The sequence below is a fragment of the Salmo salar genome, chromosome ssa02 (genome assembly GCF_905237065.1).
Source record: "Salmo salar chromosome ssa02, Ssal_v3.1, whole genome shotgun sequence".
Classification (NCBI taxonomy): Eukaryota; Metazoa; Chordata; class Actinopteri; order Salmoniformes; family Salmonidae; genus Salmo; species Salmo salar.
Window position 1 is genome coordinate 81,300,210 of NC_059443.1, and position 24,438 is coordinate 81,324,647.

Here is a 24,438-nt window from a genome sequence, read left to right on the forward strand (position 1 = left end):
TACTAGTCAGTCTGTCCATGTGGTACTAGTCAGTCTATCCATGTGGTACTAGTCAGTCTGTCCATGTGGTAGAAGTCAATCTGACACAAACACACTAACGAAGTCTGTCCATGTGGTACTAGTCAGTCTGTCCATGTGGTACTAGACAGTCTGTCCATGTGGTACTAGACAGTCTGTCCATGTGGTACTAGTCAGTCTGTCCATGTGGTACTAGTCAGTCTGTCCATGTGGTACTAGTCAGTCTATCCATGTGGTACTAGTCAGTCTATCCATGTGGTACTAGTCAGTCTGTCCATGTGGTACTAGTCAGTCTGTCCATGTGGTACTAGTCAGTCTGTCCATGTGGTACTAGTCAGTCTGTCCATGTGGTACTAGTCAGTCTGTCCATGTGGTACTAGTCAGTCTGTCCATGTGGTACTAGTCAGTCTGTCCATGTGGTACTAGTCAGTCTATCCATGTGGTACTAGTCAGTCTATCCATGTGGTACTAGTCAGTCTAACCATGTGGTACTAGTCAGTCTGTCCATGTGGTACTAGTCAGTCTGTCCATGTGGTACTAGTCAGTCTGTCCATGTGGTAGAAGTCAATCTGACACAAACACACTAACGAAGTCTGTCCTTGTGGTACTAGTCAGTCTGTCCATGTGGTAGAAGTCAATCTGACACAAACACACTAACGAAGTCTGTCCATGTGGTACTAGTCAGTCTGTCCATGTGGTACTAGTCAGTCTGTCCATGTAGTACTAGTCAGTCTGTCCATGTGGTACTAGTCAGTCTGTCCATGTGGTACTAGTCAGTCTGTCCATGTGGTACTAGTCAGTCTGTCCATGTGGTACTAGTCAGTCTATCCATGTGGTACTAGTCAGTCTATCCATGTGGTACTAGTCAGTCTATCCATGTGGTACTAGTCAGTCTATCCATGTGGTACTAGTCAGTCTGTCCATGTGGTACTAGTCAGTCTGTCCATGTGGTAGAAGTCAATCTGACACAAACACACTAACGAAGTCTGTCCATGTGGTACTAGACAGTCTTTCCATGTGGTACTAGTCAGTCTGTCCATGTGGTACTAGTCAGTCTGTCCATGTGGTACTAGTCAGTCTGTCCATGTGGTACTAGTCAGTCTGTCCATGTGGTACCAGTCAGTCTGTCCATGTGGTACCAGTCAGTCTGTCCATGTGGTCCTAGTCAGTCTGTCCATGTGGTCCTAGTCAGTCTGTCCATGTGGTACTAGTCAGTCTGTCCATGTGGTACTAGTCAGTCTATCCATGTGGTACTAGTCAGTCTGTCCATGTGGTAGAAGTCAATCTGACACAAACACACTAACGAAGTCTGTCCATGTGGTACTAGTCAGTCTGTCCATGTGGTACTAGACAGTATGTCCATGTGGTACTAGACAGTCTGTCCATGTGGTACTAGTCAGTCTGTCCATGTGGTACTAGTCAGTCTGTCCATGTGGTACTAGTCAGTCTGTCCATGTGGTACTAGTCAGTCTGTCCATGTGGTACTAGTCAGTCTGTCCATGTGGTACTAGTCAGTCTGTCCATGTGGTACCAGTCAGTCTGTCCATGTGGTACTAGTCAGTCTGTCCATGTGGTACTAGTCAGTCTGTCCATGTGGTAGAAGTCAATCTGACACAAACACACTAATGAAGTCTGTCCATGTGGTACTAGTCAGTCTGTCCATGTGGTACTAGACAGTCTGTCCATGTGGTACTAGTCAGTCTGTCCATGTGGTACTAGTCAGTCTATCCATGTGGTACTAGTCAGTCTATCCATGTGGTACTAGTCAGTCTATCCATGTGGTACTAGTCAGTCTATCCATGTGGTACTAGACGGTCTGTCCATGTGGTACTAGTCAGTCTGTCCATGTGGTACTAGTCAGTCTGTCCATGTGGTAGAAGTCAATCTGACACAAACACACTAACGAAGTCTGTCCATGTGGTAGTAGTCAGTCTGTCCATGTGGTACTAGACAGTCTGTCCATGTGGTACTAGTCAGTCTGTCCATGTGGTACTAGTCAGTCTGTCCATGTGGTACTAGTCAGTCTGTCCATGTGGTACTAGTCAGTCTGTCCATGTGGTACTAGACAGTCTGTCCATGTGGTACTAGTCAGTCTGTCCATGTGGTACTAGACAGTCTGTCCATGTGGTACTAGTCAGTCTGTCCATGTGGTACTAGTCAGTCTATCCATGTGGTACTAGTCAGTCTATCCATGTGGTACTAGTCAGTCTATCCATGTGGTACTAGACGGTCTGTCCATGTGGTACTAGTCAGTCTGTCCATGTGGTACTAGTCAGTCTGTCCATGTGGTAGAAGTCAATCTGACACAAACACACTAACGAAGTCTGTCCATGTGGTAGTAGTCAGTCTGTCCATGTGGTACTAGACAGTCTGTCCATGTGGTACTAGTCAGTCTGTCCATGTGGTACTAGTCAGTCTGTCCATGTGGTACTAGTCAGTCTGTCCATGTGGTAGAAGTCAATCTGACACAAACACACTAACGAAGTCTGTCCATGTGGTAGTAGTCAGTCTGTCCATGTGGTACTAGACAGTCTGTCCATGTGGTACTAGTCAGTCTGTCCATGTGGTACTAGTCAGTCTGTCCATGTGGTACTAGTCAGTCTGTCCATGTGGTACTAGTCAGTCTGTCCATGTGGTACCAGTCAGTCTGTCCATGTGGTACCAGTCAGTCTGTCCATGTGGTCCTAGTCAGTCTGTCCATGTGGTCCTAGTCAGTCTGTCCATGTGGTACTAGTCAGTCTGTCCATGTGGTACTAGTCAGTCTATCCATGTGGTACTAGTCAGTCTGTCCATGTGGTAGAAGTCAATCTGACACAAACACACTAACGAAGTCTGTCCATGTGGTACTAGACAGTCTGTCCATGTGGTACTAGACAGTCTGTCCATGTGGTACTAGACAGTCTGTCCATGTGGTACTAGTCAGTCTGTCCATGTGGTACTAGTCAGTCTGTCCATGTGGTACTAGTCAGTCTGTCCATGTGGTACTAGTCAGTCTGTCCATGTGGTACTAGTCAGTCTGTCCATGTGGTACTAGTCAGTCTGTCCATGTGGTACCAGTCAGTCTGTCCAGGTGGTACTAGTCAGTCTGTCCATGTGGTACTAGTCAGTCTGTCCATGTGGTAGAAGTCAATCTGACACAAACACACTAATGAAGTCTGTCCATGTGGTACTAGTCAGTCTGTCCATGTGGTACTAGACAGTCTGTCCATGTGGTACTAGTCAGTCTGTCCATGTGGTACTAGTCAGTCTATCCATGTGGTACTAGTCAGTCTATCCATGTGGTACTAGTCAGTCTATCCATGTGGTACTAGACGGTCTGTCCATGTGGTACTAGTCAGTCTGTCCATGTGGTACTAGTCAGTCTGTCCATGTGGTACTAGTCAGTCTATCCATGTGGTACTAGTCAGTCTGTCCATGTGGTACTAGTCAGTCTGTCCATGTGGTACTAGTCAGTCTGTCCATGTGGTACTAGTCAGTCTGTCCATGTGGTACTAGTCAGTCTGTCCATGTGGTACTAGTCAGTCTATCCATGTGGTACTAGTCAGTCTGTCCATGTGGTACTAGTCAGTCTGTCCATGTGGTACTAGTCAGTCTATCCATGTGGTACTAGTCAGTCTATCCATGTGGTACTAGTCAGTCTAACCATGTGGTACTAGTCAGTCTGTCCATGTGGTACTAGTCAGTCTGTCCATGTGGTACTAGTCAGTCTGTCCATGTGGTAGAAGTCAATCTGACACAAACACACTAACGAAGTCTGTCCTTGTGGTACTAGTCAGTCTGTCCATGTGGTAGAAGTCAATCTGACACAAACACACTAACGAAGTCTGTCCATGTGGTACTAGTCAGTCTGTCCATGTGGTACTAGTCAGTCTGTCCATGTGGTACTAGTCAGTCTGTCCATGTGGTACTAGTCAGTCTGTCCATGTGGTACTAGTCAGTCTGTCCATGTGGTACTAGTCAGTCTGTCCATGTGGTACTAGTCAGTCTATCCATGTGGTACTAGTCAGTCTATCCATGTGGTACTAGTCAGTCTATCCATGTGGTACTAGTCAGTCTATCCATGTGGTACTAGTCAGTCTGTCCATGTGGTACTAGTCAGTCTGTCCATGTGGTAGAAGTCAATCTGACACAAACACACTAACGAAGTCTGTCCATGTGGTACTAGTCAGTCTGTCCATGTGGTACTAGTCAGTCTGTCCATGTGGTACCAGTCAGTCTGTCCATGTGGTACTAGTCAGTCTGTCCATGTGGTACTAGTCAGTCTGTCCATGTGGTAGAAGTCAATCTGACACAAACACACTAATGAAGTCTGTCCATGTGGTACTAGTCAGTCTGTCCATGTGGTACTAGACAGTCTGTCCATGTGGTACTAGTCAGTCTGTCCATGTGGTACTAGTCAGTCTATCCATGTGGTACTAGTCAGTCTATCCATGTGGTACTAGTCAGTCTATCCATGTGGTACTAGTCAGTCTATCCATGTGGTACTAGACGGTCTGTCCATGTGGTACTAGTCAGTCTGTCCATGTGGTACTAGTCAGTCTGTCCATGTGGTAGAAGTCAATCTGACACAAACACACTAACGAAGTCTGTCCATGTGGTAGTAGTCAGTCTGTCCATGTGGTACTAGACAGTCTGTCCATGTGGTACTAGTCAGTCTGTCCATGTGGTACTAGTCAGTCTGTCCATGTGGTACTAGTCAGTCTGTCCATGTGGTACTAGTCAGTCTGTCCATGTGGTACTAGACAGTCTGTCCATGTGGTACTAGTCAGTCTGTCCATGTGGTACTAGACAGTCTGTCCATGTGGTACTAGTCAGTCTGTCCATGTGGTACTAGTCAGTCTATCCATGTGGTACTAGTCAGTCTATACATGTGGTACTAGTCAGTCTATCCATGTGGTACTAGACGGTCTGTCCATGTGGTACTAGTCAGTCTGTCCATGTGGTACTAGTCAGTCTGTCCATGTGGTAGAAGTCAATCTGACACAAACACACTAACGAAGTCTGTCCATGTGGTAGTAGTCAGTCTGTCCATGTGGTACTAGACAGTCTGTCCATGTGGTACTAGTCAGTCTGTCCATGTGGTACTAGTCAGTCTGTCCATGTGGTACTAGTCAGTCTGTCCATGTGGTAGAAGTCAATCTGACACAAACACACTAACGAAGTCTGTCCATGTGGTAGTAGTCAGTCTGTCCATGTGGTACTAGACAGTCTGTCCATGTGGTACTAGTCAGTCTGTCCATGTGGTACTAGTCAGTCTGTCCATGTGGTACTAGTCAGTCTGTCCACGTGGTACTAGTCAGTCTGTCCACGTGGTACTAGTCAGTCTATCCACGTGGTACTAGTCAGTCTATCCACGTGGTACTAGTCAGTCTATCCACGTGGTACTAGTCAGTCTATCCACGTGGTACTAGTCAGTCTATCCACGTGGTACTAGTCAGTCTATCCATGTGGTACTAGTCAGTCTATCCATGTGGTACTAGTCAGTCTATCCATGTGGTACCAGTCAGTCTGTCCATGTGGTACTAGTCAGTCTGTCCATGTGGTAGAAGTCAATCTGACACAAACACACTAACGAAGTCTGTCCATGTGGTAGTAGTCAGTCTGTCCATGTGGTACTAGACAGTCTGTCCATGTGGTACTAGTCAGTCTGTCCATGTGGTACTAGTCAGTCTGTCCATGTGGTCCTAGTCAGTCTGTCCATGTGGTCCTAGTCAGTCTGTCCATGTGGTACTAGTCAGTCTGTCCATGTGGTACTAGTCAGTCTGTCCATGTGGTCCTAGTCAGTCTGTCCATGTGGTACTAGTCAGTCTGTCCATGTGGTACTAGACAGTCTGTCCATGTGGTAGAAGTCAATCTGACACAAACACACTAACGAAGTCTGTCCATGTGGTACTAGACAGTCTGTCCATGTGGTACTAGTCAGTCTGTCCATGTGGTACTAGTCAGTCTGTCCATGTGGTACTAGTCAGTCTGTCCATGTGGTACTAGTCAGTCTGTCCATGTGGTAGAAGTCAATCTGACACAAACACACTAACGAAGTCTGTCCATGTGGTACTAGTCAGTCTGTCCATGTGGTACTAGTCAGTCTGTCCATGTGGTAGAAGTCAATCTGACACAAACACACTAATGAAGTCTGTCCATGTGGTACTAGTCAGTCTGTCCATGTGGTACTAGACAGTCTGTCCATGTGGTACTAGTCAGTCTGTCCATGTGGTACTAGTCAGTCTATCCATGTGGTACTAGTCAGTCTATCCATGTGGTACTAGTCAGTCTATCCATGTGGTACTAGACGGTCTGTCCATGTGGTACTAGTCAGTCTGTCCATGTGGTACTAGTCAGTCTGTCCATGTGGTACTAGTCAGTCTATCCATGTGGTACTAGTCAGTCTGTCCATGTGGTACTAGTCAGTCTGTCCATGTGGTACTAGTCAGTCTGTCCATGTGGTACTAGTCAGTCTGTCCATGTGGTACTAGTCAGTCTGTCCATGTGGTACTAGTCAGTCTGTCCATGTGGTACTAGTCAGTCTGTCCATGTGGTACTAGTCAGTCTGTCCATGTGGTACTAGTCAGTCTATCCATGTGGTACTAGTCAGTCTATCCATGTGGTACTAGTCAGTCTAACCATGTGGTACTAGTCAGTCTGTCCATGTGGTACTAGTCAGTCTGTCCATGTGGTACTAGTCAGTCTGTCCATGTGGTAGAAGTCAATCTGACACAAACACACTAACGAAGTCTGTCCTTGTGGTACTAGTCAGTCTGTCCATGTGGTAGAAGTCAATCTGACACAAACACACTAACGAAGTCTGTCCATGTGGTACTAGTCAGTCTGTCCATGTGGTACTAGTCAGTCTGTCCATGTGGTACTAGTCAGTCTGTCCATGTGGTACTAGTCAGTCTGTCCATGTGGTACTAGTCAGTCTGTCCATGTGGTACTAGTCAGTCTATCCATGTGGTACTAGTCAGTCTATCCATGTGGTACTAGTCAGTCTATCCATGTGGTACTAGTCAGTCTATCCATGTGGTACTAGTCAGTCTGTCCATGTGGTACTAGTCAGTCTGTCCATGTGGTAGAAGTCAATCTGACACAAACACACTAACGAAGTCTGTCCATGTGGTACTAGTCAGTCTGTCCATGTGGTACTAGTCAGTCTGTCCATGTGGTACCAGTCAGTCTGTCCATGTGGTACTAGTCAGTCTGTCCATGTGGTACTAGTCAGTCTGTCCATGTGGTAGAAGTCAATCTGACACAAACACACTAATGAAGTCTGTCCATGTGGTACTAGTCAGTCTGTCCATGTGGTACTAGACAGTCTGTCCATGTGGTACTAGTCAGTCTGTCCATGTGGTACTAGTCAGTCTATCCATGTGGTACTAGTCAGTCTATCCATGTGGTACTAGTCAGTCTATCCATGTGGTACTAGTCAGTCTATCCATGTGGTACTAGACGGTCTGTCCATGTGGTACTAGTCAGTCTGTCCATGTGGTACTAGTCAGTCTGTCCATGTGGTAGAAGTCAATCTGACACAAACACACTAACGAAGTCTGTCCATGTGGTAGTAGTCAGTCTGTCCATGTGGTACTAGACAGTCTGTCCATGTGGTACTAGTCAGTCTGTCCATGTGGTACTAGTCAGTCTGTCCATGTGGTACTAGTCAGTCTGTCCATGTGGTACTAGACAGTCTGTCCATGTGGTACTAGTCAGTCTGTCCATGTGGTACTAGACAGTCTGTCCATGTGGTACTAGTCAGTCTGTCCATGTGGTACTAGTCAGTCTATCCATGTGGTACTAGTCAGTCTATCCATGTGGTACTAGACGGTCTGTCCATGTGGTACTAGTCAGTCTGTCCATGTGGTACTAGTCAGTCTGTCCATGTGGTAGAAGTCAATCTGACACAAACACACTAACGAAGTCTGTCCATGTGGTAGTAGTCAGTCTGTCCATGTGGTACTAGACAGTCTGTCCATGTGGTACTAGTCAGTCTGTCCATGTGGTACTAGTCAGTCTGTCCATGTGGTACTAGTCAGTCTGTCCACGTGGTACTAGTCAGTCTGTCCACGTGGTACTAGTCAGTCTATCCACGTGGTACTAGTCAGTCTATCCACGTGGTACTAGTCAGTCTATCCACGTGGTACTAGTCAGTCTATCCACGTGGTACTAGTCAGTCTATCCACGTGGTACTAGTCAGTCTATCCATGTGGTACTAGTCAGTCTATCCATGTGGTACTAGTCAGTCTATCCATGTGGTACCAGTCAGTCTGTCCATGTGGTACTAGTCAGTCTGTCCATGTGGTAGAAGTCAATCTGACACAAACACACTAACGAAGTCTGTCCATGTGGTAGTAGTCAGTCTGTCCATGTGGTACTAGACAGTCTGTCCATGTGGTACTAGTCAGTCTGTCCATGTGGTACTAGTCAGTCTGTCCATGTGGTCCTAGTCAGTCTGTCCATGTGGTCCTAGTCAGTCTGTCCATGTGGTACTAGTCAGTCTGTCCATGTGGTACTAGTCAGTCTGTCCATGTGGTCCTAGTCAGTCTGTCCATGTGGTACTAGTCAGTCTGTCCATGTGGTACTAGACAGTCTGTCCATGTGGTAGAAGTCAATCTGACACAAACACACTAACGAAGTCTGTCCATGTGGTACTAGACAGTCTGTCCATGTGGTACTAGTCAGTCTGTCCATGTGGTACTAGTCAGTCTGTCCATGTGGTACTAGTCAGTCTGTCCATGTGGTACTAGTCAGTCTGTCCATGTGGTAGAAGTCAATCTGACACAAACACACTAACGAAGTCTGTCCATGTGGTACTAGACAGTCTGTCCATGTGGTACTAGTCAGTCTGTCCATGTGCTACTAGTCAGTCTGTCCATGTGGTACTAGTCAGTCTGTCCATGTGGTAGAAGTCAATCTGACACAAACACACTAATGAAGTCTGTCCATGTGGTACTAGTCAGTCTGTCCATGTGGTACTAGTCAGTCTGTCCATGTGGTACTAGTCAGTCTGTCCATGTGGTACTAGTCAGTCTGTCCATGTGGTACTAGACAGTCTGTCCATGTGGTACTAGTCAGTCTGTCCATGTGGTACTAGACAGTCTGTCCATGTGGTACTAGTCAGTCTGTCCATGTGGTACTAGTCAGTCTATCCATGTGGTACTAGTCAGTCTATCCATGTGGTACTAGTCGGTCTGTCCATGTGGTACAAGACGGTCTGTCCATCTGGTACTAGTCAGTCTGTCCATGTGGTACTAATCAGTCTGTCCATGTGGTACTAGTCAGTCTATCCATGTGGTACTAGTCAGTCTATCCATGTGGTACTAGTCAGTCTATCCATGTGGTACTAGTCAGTCTATCCATGTGGTACTAGTCAGTCTGTCCATGTGGTACTAGTCAGTCTGTCCATGTGGTACTAGTCAGTCTGTCCATGTGGTACTAGTCAGTCTGTCCATGTGGTACTAGTCAGTCTGTCCATGTGGTACTAGTCAGTCTGTCCATGTGGTAGAAGTCAATCTGACACAAACACACTAACGAAGTCTGTCCATGTGGTACTAGTCAGTCTGTCCATGTGGTACTAGTCAGTCTGTCCATGTGGTACTAGTCAGTCTATCCATGTGGTACTAGTCAGTCTATCCATGTGGTACTAGTCAGTCTATCCACGTGGTACAAGTCAGTCTATCCACGTGGTACTAGTCAGTCTATCCACGTGGTACTAGTCAGTCTATCCACGTGGTACTAGTCAGTCTATCCACGTGGTACTAGTCAGTCTATCCATGTGGTACCAGTCAGTCTGTCCATGTGGTACTAGTCAGTCTGTCCATGTGGTACTAGTCAGTCTGTCCATGTGGTAGAAGTCAATCTGACACAAACACACTAACGAAGTCTGTCCATGTGGTACTAGTCAGTCTGTCCATGTGGTACTAGACAGTCTGTCCATGTGGTACTAGTCAGTCTGTCCATGTGTTACTAGTCAGTCTATCCACGTGGTACAAGTCAGTCTATCCACGTGGTACTAGTCAGTCTATCCACGTGGTACTAGTCAGTCTATCCACGTGGTACTAGTCAGTCTATCCACGTGGTACTAGTCAGTCTATCCATGTGGTACTAGACGGTCTGTCCATGTGGTACTAGTCAGTCTGTCCATGTGGTACTAGTCAGTCTGTCCATGTGGTAGAAGTCAATCTGACACAAACACACTAACGAAGTCTGTCCATGTGGTAGTAGTCAGTCTGTCCATGTGGTACTAGACAGTCTGTCCATGTGGTACTAGTCAGTCTGTCCATGTGGTACTAGTCAGTCTGTCCATGTGGTACTAGTCAGTCTGTCCATGTGGTAGAAGTCAATCTGACACAAACACACTAACGAAGTCTGTCCATGTGGTACTAGTCAGTCTGTCCATGTGGTACTAGACAGTCTGTCCATGTGGTACTAGTCAGTCTGTCCATGTGGTACTAGTCAGTCTGTCCATGTGGTACTAGTCAGTCTGTCCATGTGGTAGAAGTCAATCTGACACAAACACACTAACGAAGTCTGTCCATGTGGTAGTAGTCAGTCTGTCCATGTGGTACTAGACAGTCTGTCCATGTGGTACTAGTCAGTCTGTCCATGTGGTACTAGTCAGTCTGTCCATGTGGTACTAGTCAGTCTGTCCACGTGGTACTAGTCAGTCTGTCCACGTGGTACTAGTCAGTCTATCCACGTGGTACTAGTCAGTCTATCCACGTGGTACTAGTCAGTCTATCCACGTGGTACTAGTCAGTCTATCCACGTGGTACTAGTCAGTCTATCCACGTGGTACTAGTCAGTCTATCCATGTGGTACTAGTCAGTCTATCCATGTGGTACTAGTCAGTCTGTCCATGTGGTACCAGTCAGTCTGTCCATGTGGTACTAGTCAGTCTGTCCATGTGGTAGAAGTCAATCTGACACAAACACACTAACGAAGTCTGTCCATGTGGTACTAGTCAGTCTGTCCATGTGGTACTAGACAGTCTGTCCATGTGGTACTAGTCAGTCTGTCCATGTGGTACTAGTCAGTCTGTCCATGTGGTCCTAGTCAGTCTGTCCATGTGGTCCTAGTCAGTCTGTCCATGTGGTACTAGTCAGTCTGTCCATGTGGTACTAGTCAGTCTGTCCATGTGGTCCTAGTCAGTCTGTCCATGTGGTACTAGTCAGTCTGTCCATGTGGTACTAGACAGTCTGTCCATGTGGTAGAAGTCAATCTGACACAAACACACTAACGAAGTCTGTCCATGTGGTACTAGACAGTCTGTCCATGTGGTACTAGTCAGTCTGTCCATGTGGTACTAGTCAGTCTGTCCATGTGGTACTAGTCAGTCTGTCCATGTGGTACTAGTCAGTCTGTCCATGTGGTAGAAGTCAATCTGACACAAACACACTAACGAAGTCTGTCCATGTGGTACTAGACAGTCTGTCCATGTGGTACTAGTCAGTCTGTCCATGTGCTACTAGTCAGTCTGTCCATGTGGTACTAGTCAGTCTGACTTCTACCACATGGACAGACTGACTAGTACCACATGGACAGACTGACTAGTAGCACATGGACAGACTGACTAGTACCACATGGACAGACTGTCTAGTACCACATGGACAGACTTCGTTAGTGTGTTTGTGTCAGATTGACTTCACCACATGGACAGACCGACTAGTACCACATGGACAGACTGACTAGTACCACATGGACAGACTGACTAGTACCACATGGACAGACTGACTAGTACCACATGGACAGACTGTCTAGTACCACATGGACAGACTTCGTTAGTGTGTTTGTGTCAGATTGACTTCTACCACATGGACAGACTGTCTAGTACCACATGGACAGACTGACTAGTACCACATGGACAGACTGACTAGGACCACATGGACAGACTGACTAGTACCACATGGACAGACTGACTAGTACCACATGGACAGACTGACTAGGACCACATGGACAGACTGACTAGGACCACATGGACAGACTGACTAGTACCACATGGACAGACTGACTAGTACCACATGGACAGACTGTCTAGTACCACATGGACAGACTGACTACTACCACATGGACAGACTTCGTTAGTGTGTTTGTGTCAGATTGACTTCTACCACATGGACAGACTGACACAAACACACTAATGAAGTCTGTCCATGTGGTACTAGTCAGTCTGTCCATGTGGTACTAGTCAGTCTGTCCATGTGGTACTAGTCAGTCTGTCCATGTGGTACTAGACAGTCTGTCCATGTGGTACTAGTCAGTCTGTCCATGTGGTACTAGACAGTCTGTCCATGTGGTACTAGTCAGTCTGTCCATGTGGTACTAGTCAGTCTATCCATGTGGTACTAGTCAGTCTATCCATGTGGTACTAGTCGGTCTGTCCATGTGGTACTAGACGGTCTGTCCATCTGGTACTAGTCAGTCTGTCCATGTGGTACTAATCAGTCTGTCCATGTGGTACTAGTCAGTCTATCCATGTGGTACTAGTCAGTCTATCCATGTGGTACTAGTCAGTCTATCCATGTGGTACTAGTCAGTCTATCCATGTGGTACTAGTCAGTCTGTCCATGTGGTACTAGTCAGTCTGTCCATGTGGTACTAGTCAGTCTGTCCATGTGGTACTAGTCAGTCTGTCCATGTGGTACTAGTCAGTCTGTCCATGTGGTAGAAGTCAATCTGACACAAACACACTAACGAAGTCTGTCCATGTGGTACTAGTCAGTCTGTCCATGTGGTACTAGTCAGTCTGTCCATGTGGTACTAGTCAGTCTATCCATGTGGTACTAGTCAGTCTATCCATGTGGTACTAGTCAGTCTATCCACGTGGTACAAGTCAGTCTATCCACGTGGTACTAGTCAGTCTATCCACGTGGTACTAGTCAGTCTATCCACGTGGTACTAGTCAGTCTATCCACGTGGTACTAGTCAGTCTATCCATGTGGTACCAGTCAGTCTGTCCATGTGGTACTAGTCAGTCTGTCCATGTGGTACTAGTCAGTCTGTCCATGTGGTAGAAGTCAATCTGACACAAACACACTAACGAAGTCTGTCCATGTGGTAGTAGTCAGTCTGTCCATGTGGTACTAGACAGTCTGTCCATGTGGTACTAGTCAGTCTGTCCATGTGTTACTAGTCAGTCTATCCACGTGGTACAAGTCAGTCTATCCACGTGGTACTAGTCAGTCTATCCACGTGGTACTAGTCAGTCTATCCACGTGGTACTAGTCAGTCTATCCACGTGGTACTAGTCAGTCTATCCATGTGGTACCAGTCAGTCTGTCCATGTGGTACTAGTCAGTCTGTCCATGTGGTACTAGTCAGTCTGTCCATGTGGTAGAAGTCAATCTGACACAAACACACTAACGAAGTCTGTCCATGTGGTAGTAGTCAGTCTGTCCATGTGGTACTAGACAGTCTGTCCATGTGGTACTAGTCAGTCTGTCCATGTGGTACTAGTCAGTCTGTCCATGTGGTACTAGTCAGTCTGTCCATGTGGTACTAGTCAGTCTATCCATGTGGTACTAGTCAGTCTATCCATGTGGTACTAGTCAGTCTATCCATGTGGTACTAGTCAGTCTGTCCATGTGGTACTAGTCAGTCTGTCCATGTGGTAGAAGTCAATCTGACACAAACACACTAACGAAGTCTGTCCATGTGGTACTAGACAGTCTGTCCATGTGGTCCTAGTCAGTCTGTCCACGTGGTACTAGTCAGTCTGTCCACGTGGTACTAGTCAGTCTATCCACGTGGTACTAGTCAGTCTATCCACGTGGTACTAGTCAGTCAATCCACGTGGTACTAGTCAGTCTATCCATGTGGTACCAGTCAGTCTGTCCATGTGGTACTAGTCAGTCTGTCCATGTGGTACTAGTCAGTCTGTCCATGTGGTAGAAGTCAGTCTGTCCATGTGGTACTAGTCAGTCTGTCCATGTGGTAGAAGTCAATCTGACACAAACACACTAACGAAGTCTGTCCATGTGGTACTAGACAGTCTGTCCATGTGGTCCTAGTCAGTCTGTCCACGTGGTACTAGTCAGTCTGTCCACGTGGTACTAGTCAGTCTATCCACGTGGTACTAGTCAGTCTATCCACGTGGTACTAGTCAGTCAATCCACGTGGTACTAGTCAGTCTATCCATGTGGTACCAGTCAGTCTGTCCATGTGGTACTAGTCAGTCTGTCCATGTGGTACTAGTCAGTCTGTCCATGTGGTAGAAGTCAGTCTGTCCATGTGGTACTAGTCAGTCTGTCCATGTGGTAGAAGTCAATCTGACACAAACACACTAACGAAGTCTGTCCATGTGGTAGTAGTCAGTCTGTCCATGTGGTACTAGACAGTCTGTCCATGTGGTACTAGTCAGTCTGTCCATGTGGTACTAGTCAGTCTGTCCATGTGGTACTAGTCAGTCTATCCATGTGGTACTAGTCAGTCTATCCATGTGGTACTAGTCAGTCTGTCCATGTGGTACTAGTCAGTCTGTCCATGTGGTACTAGTCAGTCTGTCCATGTGGTAGAAGTCAATCTGACACAAACACACTAACGAAGTCTGTCCATGTGGTACTAGACAGTCTGTCCATGTGGTCCTAGTCAGTCTGTCCATGTGGTCCTAGTCAGTCTGTCCATGTGGTACTAGTCAGTCTGTCCATGTGGTACTAGTCAGTCTGTCCATGTGGTACTAGTCAGTCTATCCATGTGGTACTAGTCAGTCTATCCATGTGGTACTAGTCAGTCTGTCCATGTGGTCCTAGTCAGTCTGTCCATGTGGTCCTAGTCAGTCTGTCCATGTGGTCCTAGTCAGTCTGTCCATGTGGTACTAGTCAGTCTGTCCATGTGGTACTAGACAGTCTGTCCATGTGGTACTAGTCAGTCTGTCCATGTGGTACTAGTCAGTCTGTCCATGTGGTACTAGTCAGTCTGTCCATGTGGTACTAGACAGTCTGTCCATGTGGTACTAGACAGTCTGTCCATGTGGTACTAGTCAGTCTGTCCATGTGGTACTAGTCAGTCTGTCCATGTGGTACTAGTCAGTCTGTCCATGTGGTACTAGTCAGTCTGTCCATGTGGTACTAGTCAGTCTGTCCATGTGGTACTAGTCAGTCTGTCCATGTGGTAGAAGTCAATCTGACACAAACACACTAACGAAGTCTGTCCATGTGGTACTAGTCAGTCTGTCCATGTGGTACTAGTCAGTCTGTCCATGTGGTACTAGTAGTCTGTCCATGTGGTACTAGTCAGTCTGTCCATGTGGTACTAGACAGTCTGTCCATGTGGTACTAGACAGTCTGTCCATGTGGTACTAGTCAGTCTGTCCATGTGGTACTAGTCAGTCTGTCCATGTGGTACTAGACAGTCTGTCCATGTGGTACTAGACAGTCTGTCCATGTGGTACTAGTCAGTCTGTCCATGTGGTACTAGTCAGTCTGTCCATGTGGTAGAAGTCAATCTGACACAAACACACTAACGAAGTCTGTCCATGTGGTAGTAGTCAGTCTGTCCATGTGGTACTAGTCAGTCTGTCCATGTGGTACTAGTCAGTCTGTCCATGTGGTACTAGTCAGTCTGTCCATGTGGTACTAGTCAGTCTGTCCATGTGGTACTAGTCAGTCTGTCCATGTGGTACTAGTCAGTCTGTCCATGTGGTACTAGTCAGTCTGTCCATGTGGTACTAGTCAGTCTGTCCATGTGGTACTAGTCAGTCTGTCCATGTGGTACTAGTCAGTCTGTCCATGTGGTACCAGTCAGTCTGTCCATGTGGTCCTAGTCAGTCTGTCCATGTGGTCCTAGTCAGTCTATCCATGTGGTACTAGTCAGTCTGTCCATGTGGTACTAGTCAGTCTGTCCATGTGGTAGAAGTCAATCTGACACAAACACACTAACGAAGTCTGTCCATGTGGTACTAGTCAGTCTGTCCATGTGGTACTAGACAGTCTGTCCATGTGGTACTAGTCAGTCTGTCCATGTGGTACTAGTCAGTCTGTCCATGTGGTACTAGTCAGTCTGTCCATGTGGTAGAAGTCAATCTGACACAAACACACTAACGAAGTCTGTCCATGTGGTACTAGTCAGTCTGTCCATGTGGTACTAGTCAGTCTGTCCATGTGGTACTAGTCAGTCTGTCCATGTGGTAGAAGTCAATCTGACACAAACACACTAACGAAGTCTGTCCATGTGGTACTAGACAGTCTGTCCATGTGGTACTAGTCAGTCTGTCCATGTGCTACTAGTCAGTCTGTCCATGTGGTACTAGTCAGTCTGTCCATGTGGTAGAAGTCAATCTGACACAAACACACTAATGAAGTCTGTCCATGTGGTACTAGTCAGTCTGTCCATGTGGTACTAGTCAGTCTGTCCATGTGGTACTAGTCAGTCTGTCCATGTGGTACTAGACAGTCTGTCCATGTGGTACTAGTCAGTCTGTCCATGTGGTACTAGACAGTCTGTCCATGTGGTACTAGTCAGTCTGTCCATGTGGTACTAGTCAGTCTATCCATGTGGTACTAGTCGGTCTATCCATGTGGTACTAGTCGGTCTGTCCACGTGGTACTAGACGGTCTGTCCACGTGGTACTAGTCAGTCTGTCCATGTGGTACTAATCAGTCTGTCCATGTGGTACTAGTCAGTCTATCCATGTGGTACTAGTCAGTCTATCCATGTGGTACTAGTCAGTCTATCCATGTGGTACTAGTCAGTCTATCCATGTGGTACTAGTCAGTCTATCCATGTGGTACTAGTCAGTCTATCCATGTGGTACTAGTCAGTCTATCCATGTGGTACTAGTCAGTCTATCCATGTGGTACTAGTCAGTCTGTCCATGTGGTACTAGTCAGTCTGTCCATGTGGTAGAAGTCAATCTGACACAAACACACTAACGAAGTCTGTCCATGTGGTACTAGACAGTCTGTCCATGTGGTACTAGTCAGTCTGTCCATGTGGTACTAGTCAGTCTGTCCATGTGGTACTAGTCAGTCTGTCCATGTGGTACTAGTCAGTCTGTCCATGTGGTACTAGTCAGTCTATCCATGTGGTACTAGTCAGTCTATCCACGTGGTACAAGTCAGTCTATCCACGTGGTACTAGTCAGTCTATCCACGTGGTACTAGTCATTCTATCCACGTGGTACTAGTCAGTCTATCCACGTGGTACTAGTCAGTCTATCCATGTGGTACCAGTCAGTCTGTCCATGTGGTACTAGTCAGTCTGTCCATGTGGTACTAGTCAGTCTGTCCATGTGGTAGAAGTCAATCTGACACAAACACACTAACGAAGTCTGTCCATGTGGTAGTAGTCAGTCTGTCCATGTGGTACTAGACAGTCTGTCCATGTGGTACTAGTCAGTCTGTCCATGTGGTACTAGTCAGTCTGTCCATGTGGTACTAGTCAGTCTGTCCATGTGGTACTAGTCAGTCTGTCCATGTGGTACTAGTCAGTCTGTCCATGTGGTAGAAGTCAATCTGACACAAACACACTAACGAAGTCTGTCCATGTGGTACTAGACAGTCTGTCCATGTGGTCCTAGTCAGTCTGTCCACGTGGTCCTAGTCAGTCTGTCCACGTGGTACTAGTCAGTCTATCCACGTGGTACTAGTCAGTCTATCCACGTGGTACTAGTCAGTCTATCCACGTGGTACTAGTCAGTCTATCCATGTGGTACCAGTCAGTCTGTCCATGTGGTACTAGTCAGTCTGTCCATGTGGTAGAAGTCAGTCTGTCCATGTGGTACTAGTCAGTCTGTCCATGTGGTAGAAGTCAATCTGACACAAACACACTAACGAAGTCTGTCCATGTGGTAGTAGTCAGTCTGTCCATGTGGTACTAGACAGTCTGTCCATGTGGTACTAGTCAGTCTGTCCATGTGGTACTAGTCAGTCTGTCCATGTGGTACTAGTCAGTCTGTCCATGTGGTACTAGTCAGTCTATCCATGTGGTACTAGTCAGTCTATCCATGTGGTACTAGTCAGTCTATCCATGTGGTACTAGTCAGTCTATCCATGTGGTACTAGTTAGTCTGTCCATGTGGTACTAGTCAGTCTGTCCATGTGGTACTAGTCAGTCTGTCCATGTGGTAGAAGTCAATCTGACACAAACACACTAACGAAGTCTGTCCATGTGGTACTAGACAGTCTGTCCATGTGGTCCTAGTCAGTCTGTCCATGTGGTCCTAGTCAGTCTGTCCATGTGGTACTAGTCAGTCTGTCCATGTGGTCCTAGTCAGTCTGTCCATGTGGTCCTAGTCAGTCTGTCCATGTGGTACTAGTCAGTCTGTCCATGTGGTACTAGACAGTCTGTCCATGTGGTACTAGTCAGTCTGTCCATGTGGTACTAGTCAGTCTGTCCATGTGGTACTAGTCAGTCTGTCCATGTGGTACTAGACAGTCTGTCCATGTGGTACTAGACAGTCTGTCCATGTGGTACTAGTCAGTCTGTCCATGTGGTACTAGTCAGTCTGTCCATGTGGTACTAGTCAGTCTGTCCATGTGGTACTAGTCAGTCTGTCCATGTGGTACTAGTCAGTCTGTCCATGTGGTACTAGTCAGTCTGTCCATGTGGTAGAAGTCAATCTGACACAAACACACTAACGAAGTCTGTCCATGTGGTACTAGTCAGTCTGTCCATGTGGTACTAGTCAGTCTGTCCATGTGGTACTAGTAGTCTGTCCATGTGGTACTAGTAGTCTGTCCATGTGGTACTAGTCAGTCTGTCCATGTGGTACTAGACAGTCTGTCCATGTGGTACTAGACAGTCTGTCCATGTGGTACTAGTCAGTCTGTCCATGTGGTACTAGTCAGTCTGTCCATGTGGTACTAGACAGTCTGTCCATGTGGTACTAGACAGTCTGTCCATGTGGTACTAGTCAGTCTGTCCATGTGGTACTAGTCAGTCTGTCCATGTGGTACTAGTCAGTCTGACCATGTGGTACTAGTCAGTCTGTCAGTCTGTCCATGTGGTACTAGTCAGTCTGTCCATGTGGTACTAGTCAGTCTGTCCATGTGGTACTAGTCAGTCTGTCCATGTGGTACTAGTCAGTCTGACCATGTGGTACTAGTCAGTCTGTCCATGTGGTACTAGTCAGTCTGTCCATGTGGTGGTAGTCAGTCTGTCCATGTGGTGGTAGTCAGTCTGTCCATGTGGTGGTAGTCAGTCTGTCCATGTGGTGGTAGTCAGTCTGTCCATGTGGTACTAGTCAGTCTGTCCATGTGGTACTAGTCAGTCTGTCCATGTGGTACTAGTCAGTCTGACCATGTGCTAGTAGTCATAGAAATGTTGAAGACTTATTTAGTGAGTCGGACATGTGTCAGGGGCTTCTAACGGTCACAGAATACAAAAAAATAAAACTAGTCACGTCGCAGAAACCAACGCCACCCTACTGGATGAGCTAAAATACATTTTCTCCCACTTCGAGCATAATGACTCAGATGCCGTGGAGAATCCCTGAGGACAACAAGCGTGGTGCCAGGTAAACAACCTGTCCCTCAACGTCAGCCAAACAAAGGAGCTGCCACCCGAGCGGCACAGAGATCTAAGGCACTGCATTGCAGTGTTTAAGGTGTCACTACAGACCCAGGTTCGATCCCAGAATTAACAGAACTCTGCTGATTATCCTGGTAACAGATACCAGTGGACAGATCTATTGTATTTGTTCAAACTACAGCACTTACTTTGATAAGTCAAATCTGATCCTTTCTTCTCTTCTCCTCCTCTCACAGTTCCATTCAGCCCCGTTGTTTTCCTGCAGTCCACCAGCAGCACAGACAACCTCTTCATACCCAGCAGTAAGGTGCTACCGGGAGAGGCATGACACGGGGACTCCAGGAGGGAGGAAGGGCTAGCGTTGTCCTGTTAACCATAAAGAGGGGACACAGACACATATCATTATGGATGCTGATGCCACTGTTGTCATAAAGTGCTTTACAGAAACCCAGCCCAGACCCAGATAGAGCAAGCTGAATGCTAGACCAGACCAAGCTGTACCATCTGGTGTTCTGATCTGGAGAGACTCTTCTCTGCCTCGTCAGCATCAGGATGTTGTTGAGGCTCCCCAGAGGATCCACAATAGTCATGTCTCTCTCCTGTGTGAATGACAACATCAAACAGATGGTAAACTTATGATCTTCTATTACAATCATAGGGTCTTTCAAGAGGCATTAATATGTCTAAAAAGGCCTAAAATGGCCACTTTCATCATGATTTTATAAAATATTGTTTATGATGCAATTGTAAAAGGGTCGTTCACAAAATGGGTGCCTTTTACGTCCCTTTGATATTTTAAGTAGAAATTATGCACCAATTTTAAAAGCCTGTTATATTAGATGACGGGAATAATGTAGACCACACGGATAATTCAATAAATCTATACATTTAAATGTCCCAGAATATATGTACCAATGGCAGATTGTCCCTTAAACAATTCCTACAGTACTGAACAACATATTCAAGTGTAGAACTTCAGTAGAATGCCCCTTTAAAACCCCACATTAGTTCAACAACTGCATAGTTTGTGTCCCTGTTTTTAACCCAGTACTCACTGGTGTTAATCTGATATTCTGTCTCCTCCTCCTCTTTCACTCCCAAAACGTCTTCCTCTTTTATTGAGATAGCATCCTCTTCCTCTTTTACTCCAAACGGTTCTTCCTCTTCTTTCAATGTTATGGCATCTTCCTCCTTTTTGATTCTGAAACATATCTCCTCTTCGTCTTTCACCCCAAAATGTTCTTTCTCTTCTTTCAATGTAATATCCACCTCTTCTTCTAATGTGATAGCCTCTTCTTCCTTTTTTAATCTTAAAGCTTCTTCCTCTTCTTCTTGTACGATCATGTTCAGCCCTAGAGCTTCTTTCTCCGAGTATCTTAGTGAGCTCATGGTCGGGATGTTAGCTAGCTAGATAGTTAGCATTAGCGATTAACCTAGTACAGTAACGTTAACAATTGAACAAATTAGCCAATTTCATTTAACAAGCAAACACTGACATTAATATACACAAGAATGGTCTAAAGTGTTACGGTTTTATGTTCGCTAGCAAACCACCGCATCGGTCGGATCAGAAGCCTTTTGTCGCTGTTGAAGAAGCCTCCTGTCCCGTCCACTAGATTACACGTCATTCAAGAAGCATCACCTGAAATACTCACATCGCCGCCTGCTGACTGGAGTGGGTAACGCAGATTGGGGGGAAAAATCTCCATTACAATGTTTATTCTGGCAAACAATGTCATAAGAAGTCATTTAAAAACAATCAGATGTTGTTTTCTCTTACTTCTTACAGCCAATTCTTCCCTCCAGGCTGCCTGCCCATTAGGCAGGATTAGGTGACAGATTGCCGATGGTGGCATATTCAGAGATAAATCGGACAAGACGCATCACTAACAACACATAATAACACCTCACATAATTCTGACGAAAAACAATGAAAAATTATCTCACCCAGTGACATATGGGCTATTGAAGTGAGCAGCCACGTGAAGCAGTGACAGATGGGGTTCTACCTGTGTAGAACACATGCCTCTTTGTCCTACCAGTCTCCAAAGTGCCCTTTTGGGTGGTGGTATAATTTGTATACATTTTCTGGGCGTAGTTGTAAAGGCTAAGTGAAAGTGAAAAAAAATACTACAAAATATAGCTTTGCGCTCTCTCTCTCTCTCTCTCTCTCGCTTCTCCTTCATTTTTAAAGAAATGTATTTGTTCAAAACTGCTAAACTATTGTCCTCTCTCTTTTTGAGTCAACTACTCACCACATTTGATGCACTGCAGTGCTAGCTAGCTGTAGCTTATGCGTTCAGTACTAGATTCATTCTCTGATCCTTTCATTGGGTGACAACATGTCAGTTAATGCTGCAAGAGCTCTGATGAGTTGGAGGACTTCCTCCGGAAGTTGCCATAATTACTGTGTAAGCTTATTGAAGGGGGTGAGAACCATGAGAAGTCAATGTACCCAGAGGAGGACAGAAGCTAGCTGTCCTCTGGGCTAGACCACGGTGCTACCCTACAGAGTGCTGTTGAGGCTACTGTAGACCATCATTGCAAAACAATGTGTTTTCATCAATTATTTGGTGGCGTGAATATATATTTACTGTATTTTTATCTAAAAAGGATAACTTTAATGTTAAACTTTTTTTAAATGAATTTCACAGAGGATCGTCCTCCCCTTTCTCCTCTGAGGAGCCTCCACTGATACATTCATACCGAGGCCTGACATTACATCACACACAACCTTACTGCCAGTCATATTGCAGACTTTACCTTATTACAAGTGTAATAGCTATCTGTCCTCATTCAATACTGCAAGAATCATTTATCTGTTCTCATTCAATACTGCAAGAGTCATTTAGATGTCCTCATTCAATATTGCAAGAATCATTTATCTGTCCTTATTCAATACTGTAAGAATCATTTAGCTGTCCTCATTCAATACTGCAAGAATCATTTAGCTTTCCTCATTCAATACTGCAAGAGACATTTAGCTTTCCTCATTCAATACTGCAAGAGTCATTTATCTGTCCTCATTCAATACTGCAAGAATCATTTAGCTGTCCTCATTCAATACTGCAAGAGTCATTTATCTGTCCTCATTCAATACTGCAAGAGTCATTTAGCTGTCCTCATTCAATATGGCGAGAGTCATTTATCTGAACACTGTTATGAGAAACACTTCAGACGATAAGTTATAAACCCAATCCACTATTTTATCTCTACCAAGTCTCTGGTGATATGATGATTCTCCCATTGACTGGAGTAGCCAACTCACATCGTATTGATCACCTGGGTCCAGATGGTCTGATCTGGTGTGTACCACCATCCTATTGATCACCTGGGTCCAGATGGTCTGATCTGGTGTGTACCACCATCCTATTGATCACCTGGGTCCAGATGGTCTGATCTGGTGTGTACCACCATCCTATTGATCACCTGGGTCCAGATGGTCTGATCTGGTGTGTACCACCATCCTATTGATCACCTGGGTCCAGATGGTCTGATCTGGTGTGTACCACCATCCTATTGATCACCTGGGTCCAGATGGTCTGATCTCGTGTGTACCACCATCCTATTGATCACCTGGGTCCAGATGGTCTGATCTGGTGTGTACCACCATCTGGATGGTCATTGTAATTGCTCTCAGAATGTCCTGTAATTTCTCCCAGGAACTCTGAGTGGGGGGGTAGGTGCCAAGGTTGGAACGGCAGACAAAGGACTATTTCCCTAAAGAATATTACAATATCATGAACCTATGGTGACAATCTGCAATATGTGTTTCATATCTAGCACATGTTGCAGAGCCACAGGCGAGCACCCACTTTCTGGACCCTCTGTCTGGACCCGCTGTCTGGACCCACTTTCTGGACCCTCTGTCTGGACCCTCTGTCTGGACCCACTGTCTGGACCCACTTTCTAGACCCTCTGTCTGGACCCGCTGTCTGGACCCACTTTCTAGACCCACTTTCTAGACCCTCTGTCTGGACCCACTGTCTGGACCCACTTTCTAGACCCACTGTCTGGACCCTCTGTCTGGACCCTCTGTCTGGACCCACTGTCTGGACCCTCTGTCTGGACCCACTGTCTGGACCCACTGTCTGGACCCTCTGTCTGGGCCCTCTGTCTGGGCCCACTTTCTGGACCGTCTGTCTGGACCCTCTGTCTGGACCCTCTGTCTGGACCCACTTTCTGGACCCTCTGTCTGGGGCCTCTGTCTGGGCCCTCTGTCTGGACCCAGTGACAGTCCACTGAGTGGTGGGACCTCTGTCTGGGCCCTCTGTCTGGACCCTCTGTCTGGGCCCTCTATCTGGGCCCGGTGACAGTCCACTGAGTGGTGGGACCCGCTGTGTTCCACAATTTACAGACACCCAATGGATTTGGTAACTTCCTCATGTCGGCAGAGACTTTCCAGTTCCTCTGCAACAGGTCCTGTTAGCGTTCTGCCTTTGTCTCCCTCTCCAAAAGGGAAGGCAACATTTCAGCAGCCTGCAGTGCCACTTCAGGAGAGGATGGGGCCTAATGCAAACACAGCGGGTGAAGGAAACTCCTGCGACACTGCAACAACTACAGTAAGTACATCGTAGTGGATTACACAGGATTGCTATTTATTGCTAAAACGAAGGCTGATGCTCTCTGGCGTGTAGGTAAGCAAAATAAAGAGAAAATTATAATCTGATTAGGTCAGAAATTATCATCTGACTAAATCAGAAATAACAAAGACAAAAAAACAATGTTTAATAACAGATATTATCTTTCTTCTTTATCAGACACCCAGCTCCACCAACACCATTCATCCCCCAGCTCCACCAACACCCTTTATCACCTAGCTCCACCAACACCCTTCATCACCCAGCTCCACCAACACCCTTCATCACCCAGCTCCACCAACACCCTTCATCACCCAGCTCCACCAACACCATTCATCACCCAGCTCCACCAACACCCTTCATCACCCAGCTCCACCAACACCCT

General features: G+C 46.3%; 1 protein-coding gene across 1 annotated transcript in view; it reads right to left on the reverse strand.

The window, feature by feature from the left end:
* The window catches only part of LOC106595012 (zinc finger protein OZF), a 32,084-nt gene extending 10,920 nt beyond the window's left edge, over window positions 1-21,164 (reverse strand). Inside the window, exons 1-3 of the mRNA XM_014186399.2 lie at window positions 20,529-21,164; window positions 19,975-20,072; window positions 19,662-19,839 (exon numbers count right to left, since the gene is read on the reverse strand). Of these exons, the coding sequence (XP_014041874.2) occupies window positions 19,662-19,839; window positions 19,975-20,072; window positions 20,529-20,862 (610 nt within the window). The 5' untranslated portion in view covers window positions 20,863-21,164. The remainder of the gene's footprint in view (window positions 1-19,661; window positions 19,840-19,974; window positions 20,073-20,528) is intronic.
* Between the last annotated feature and the right edge of the window lie 3,274 nt (window positions 21,165-24,438).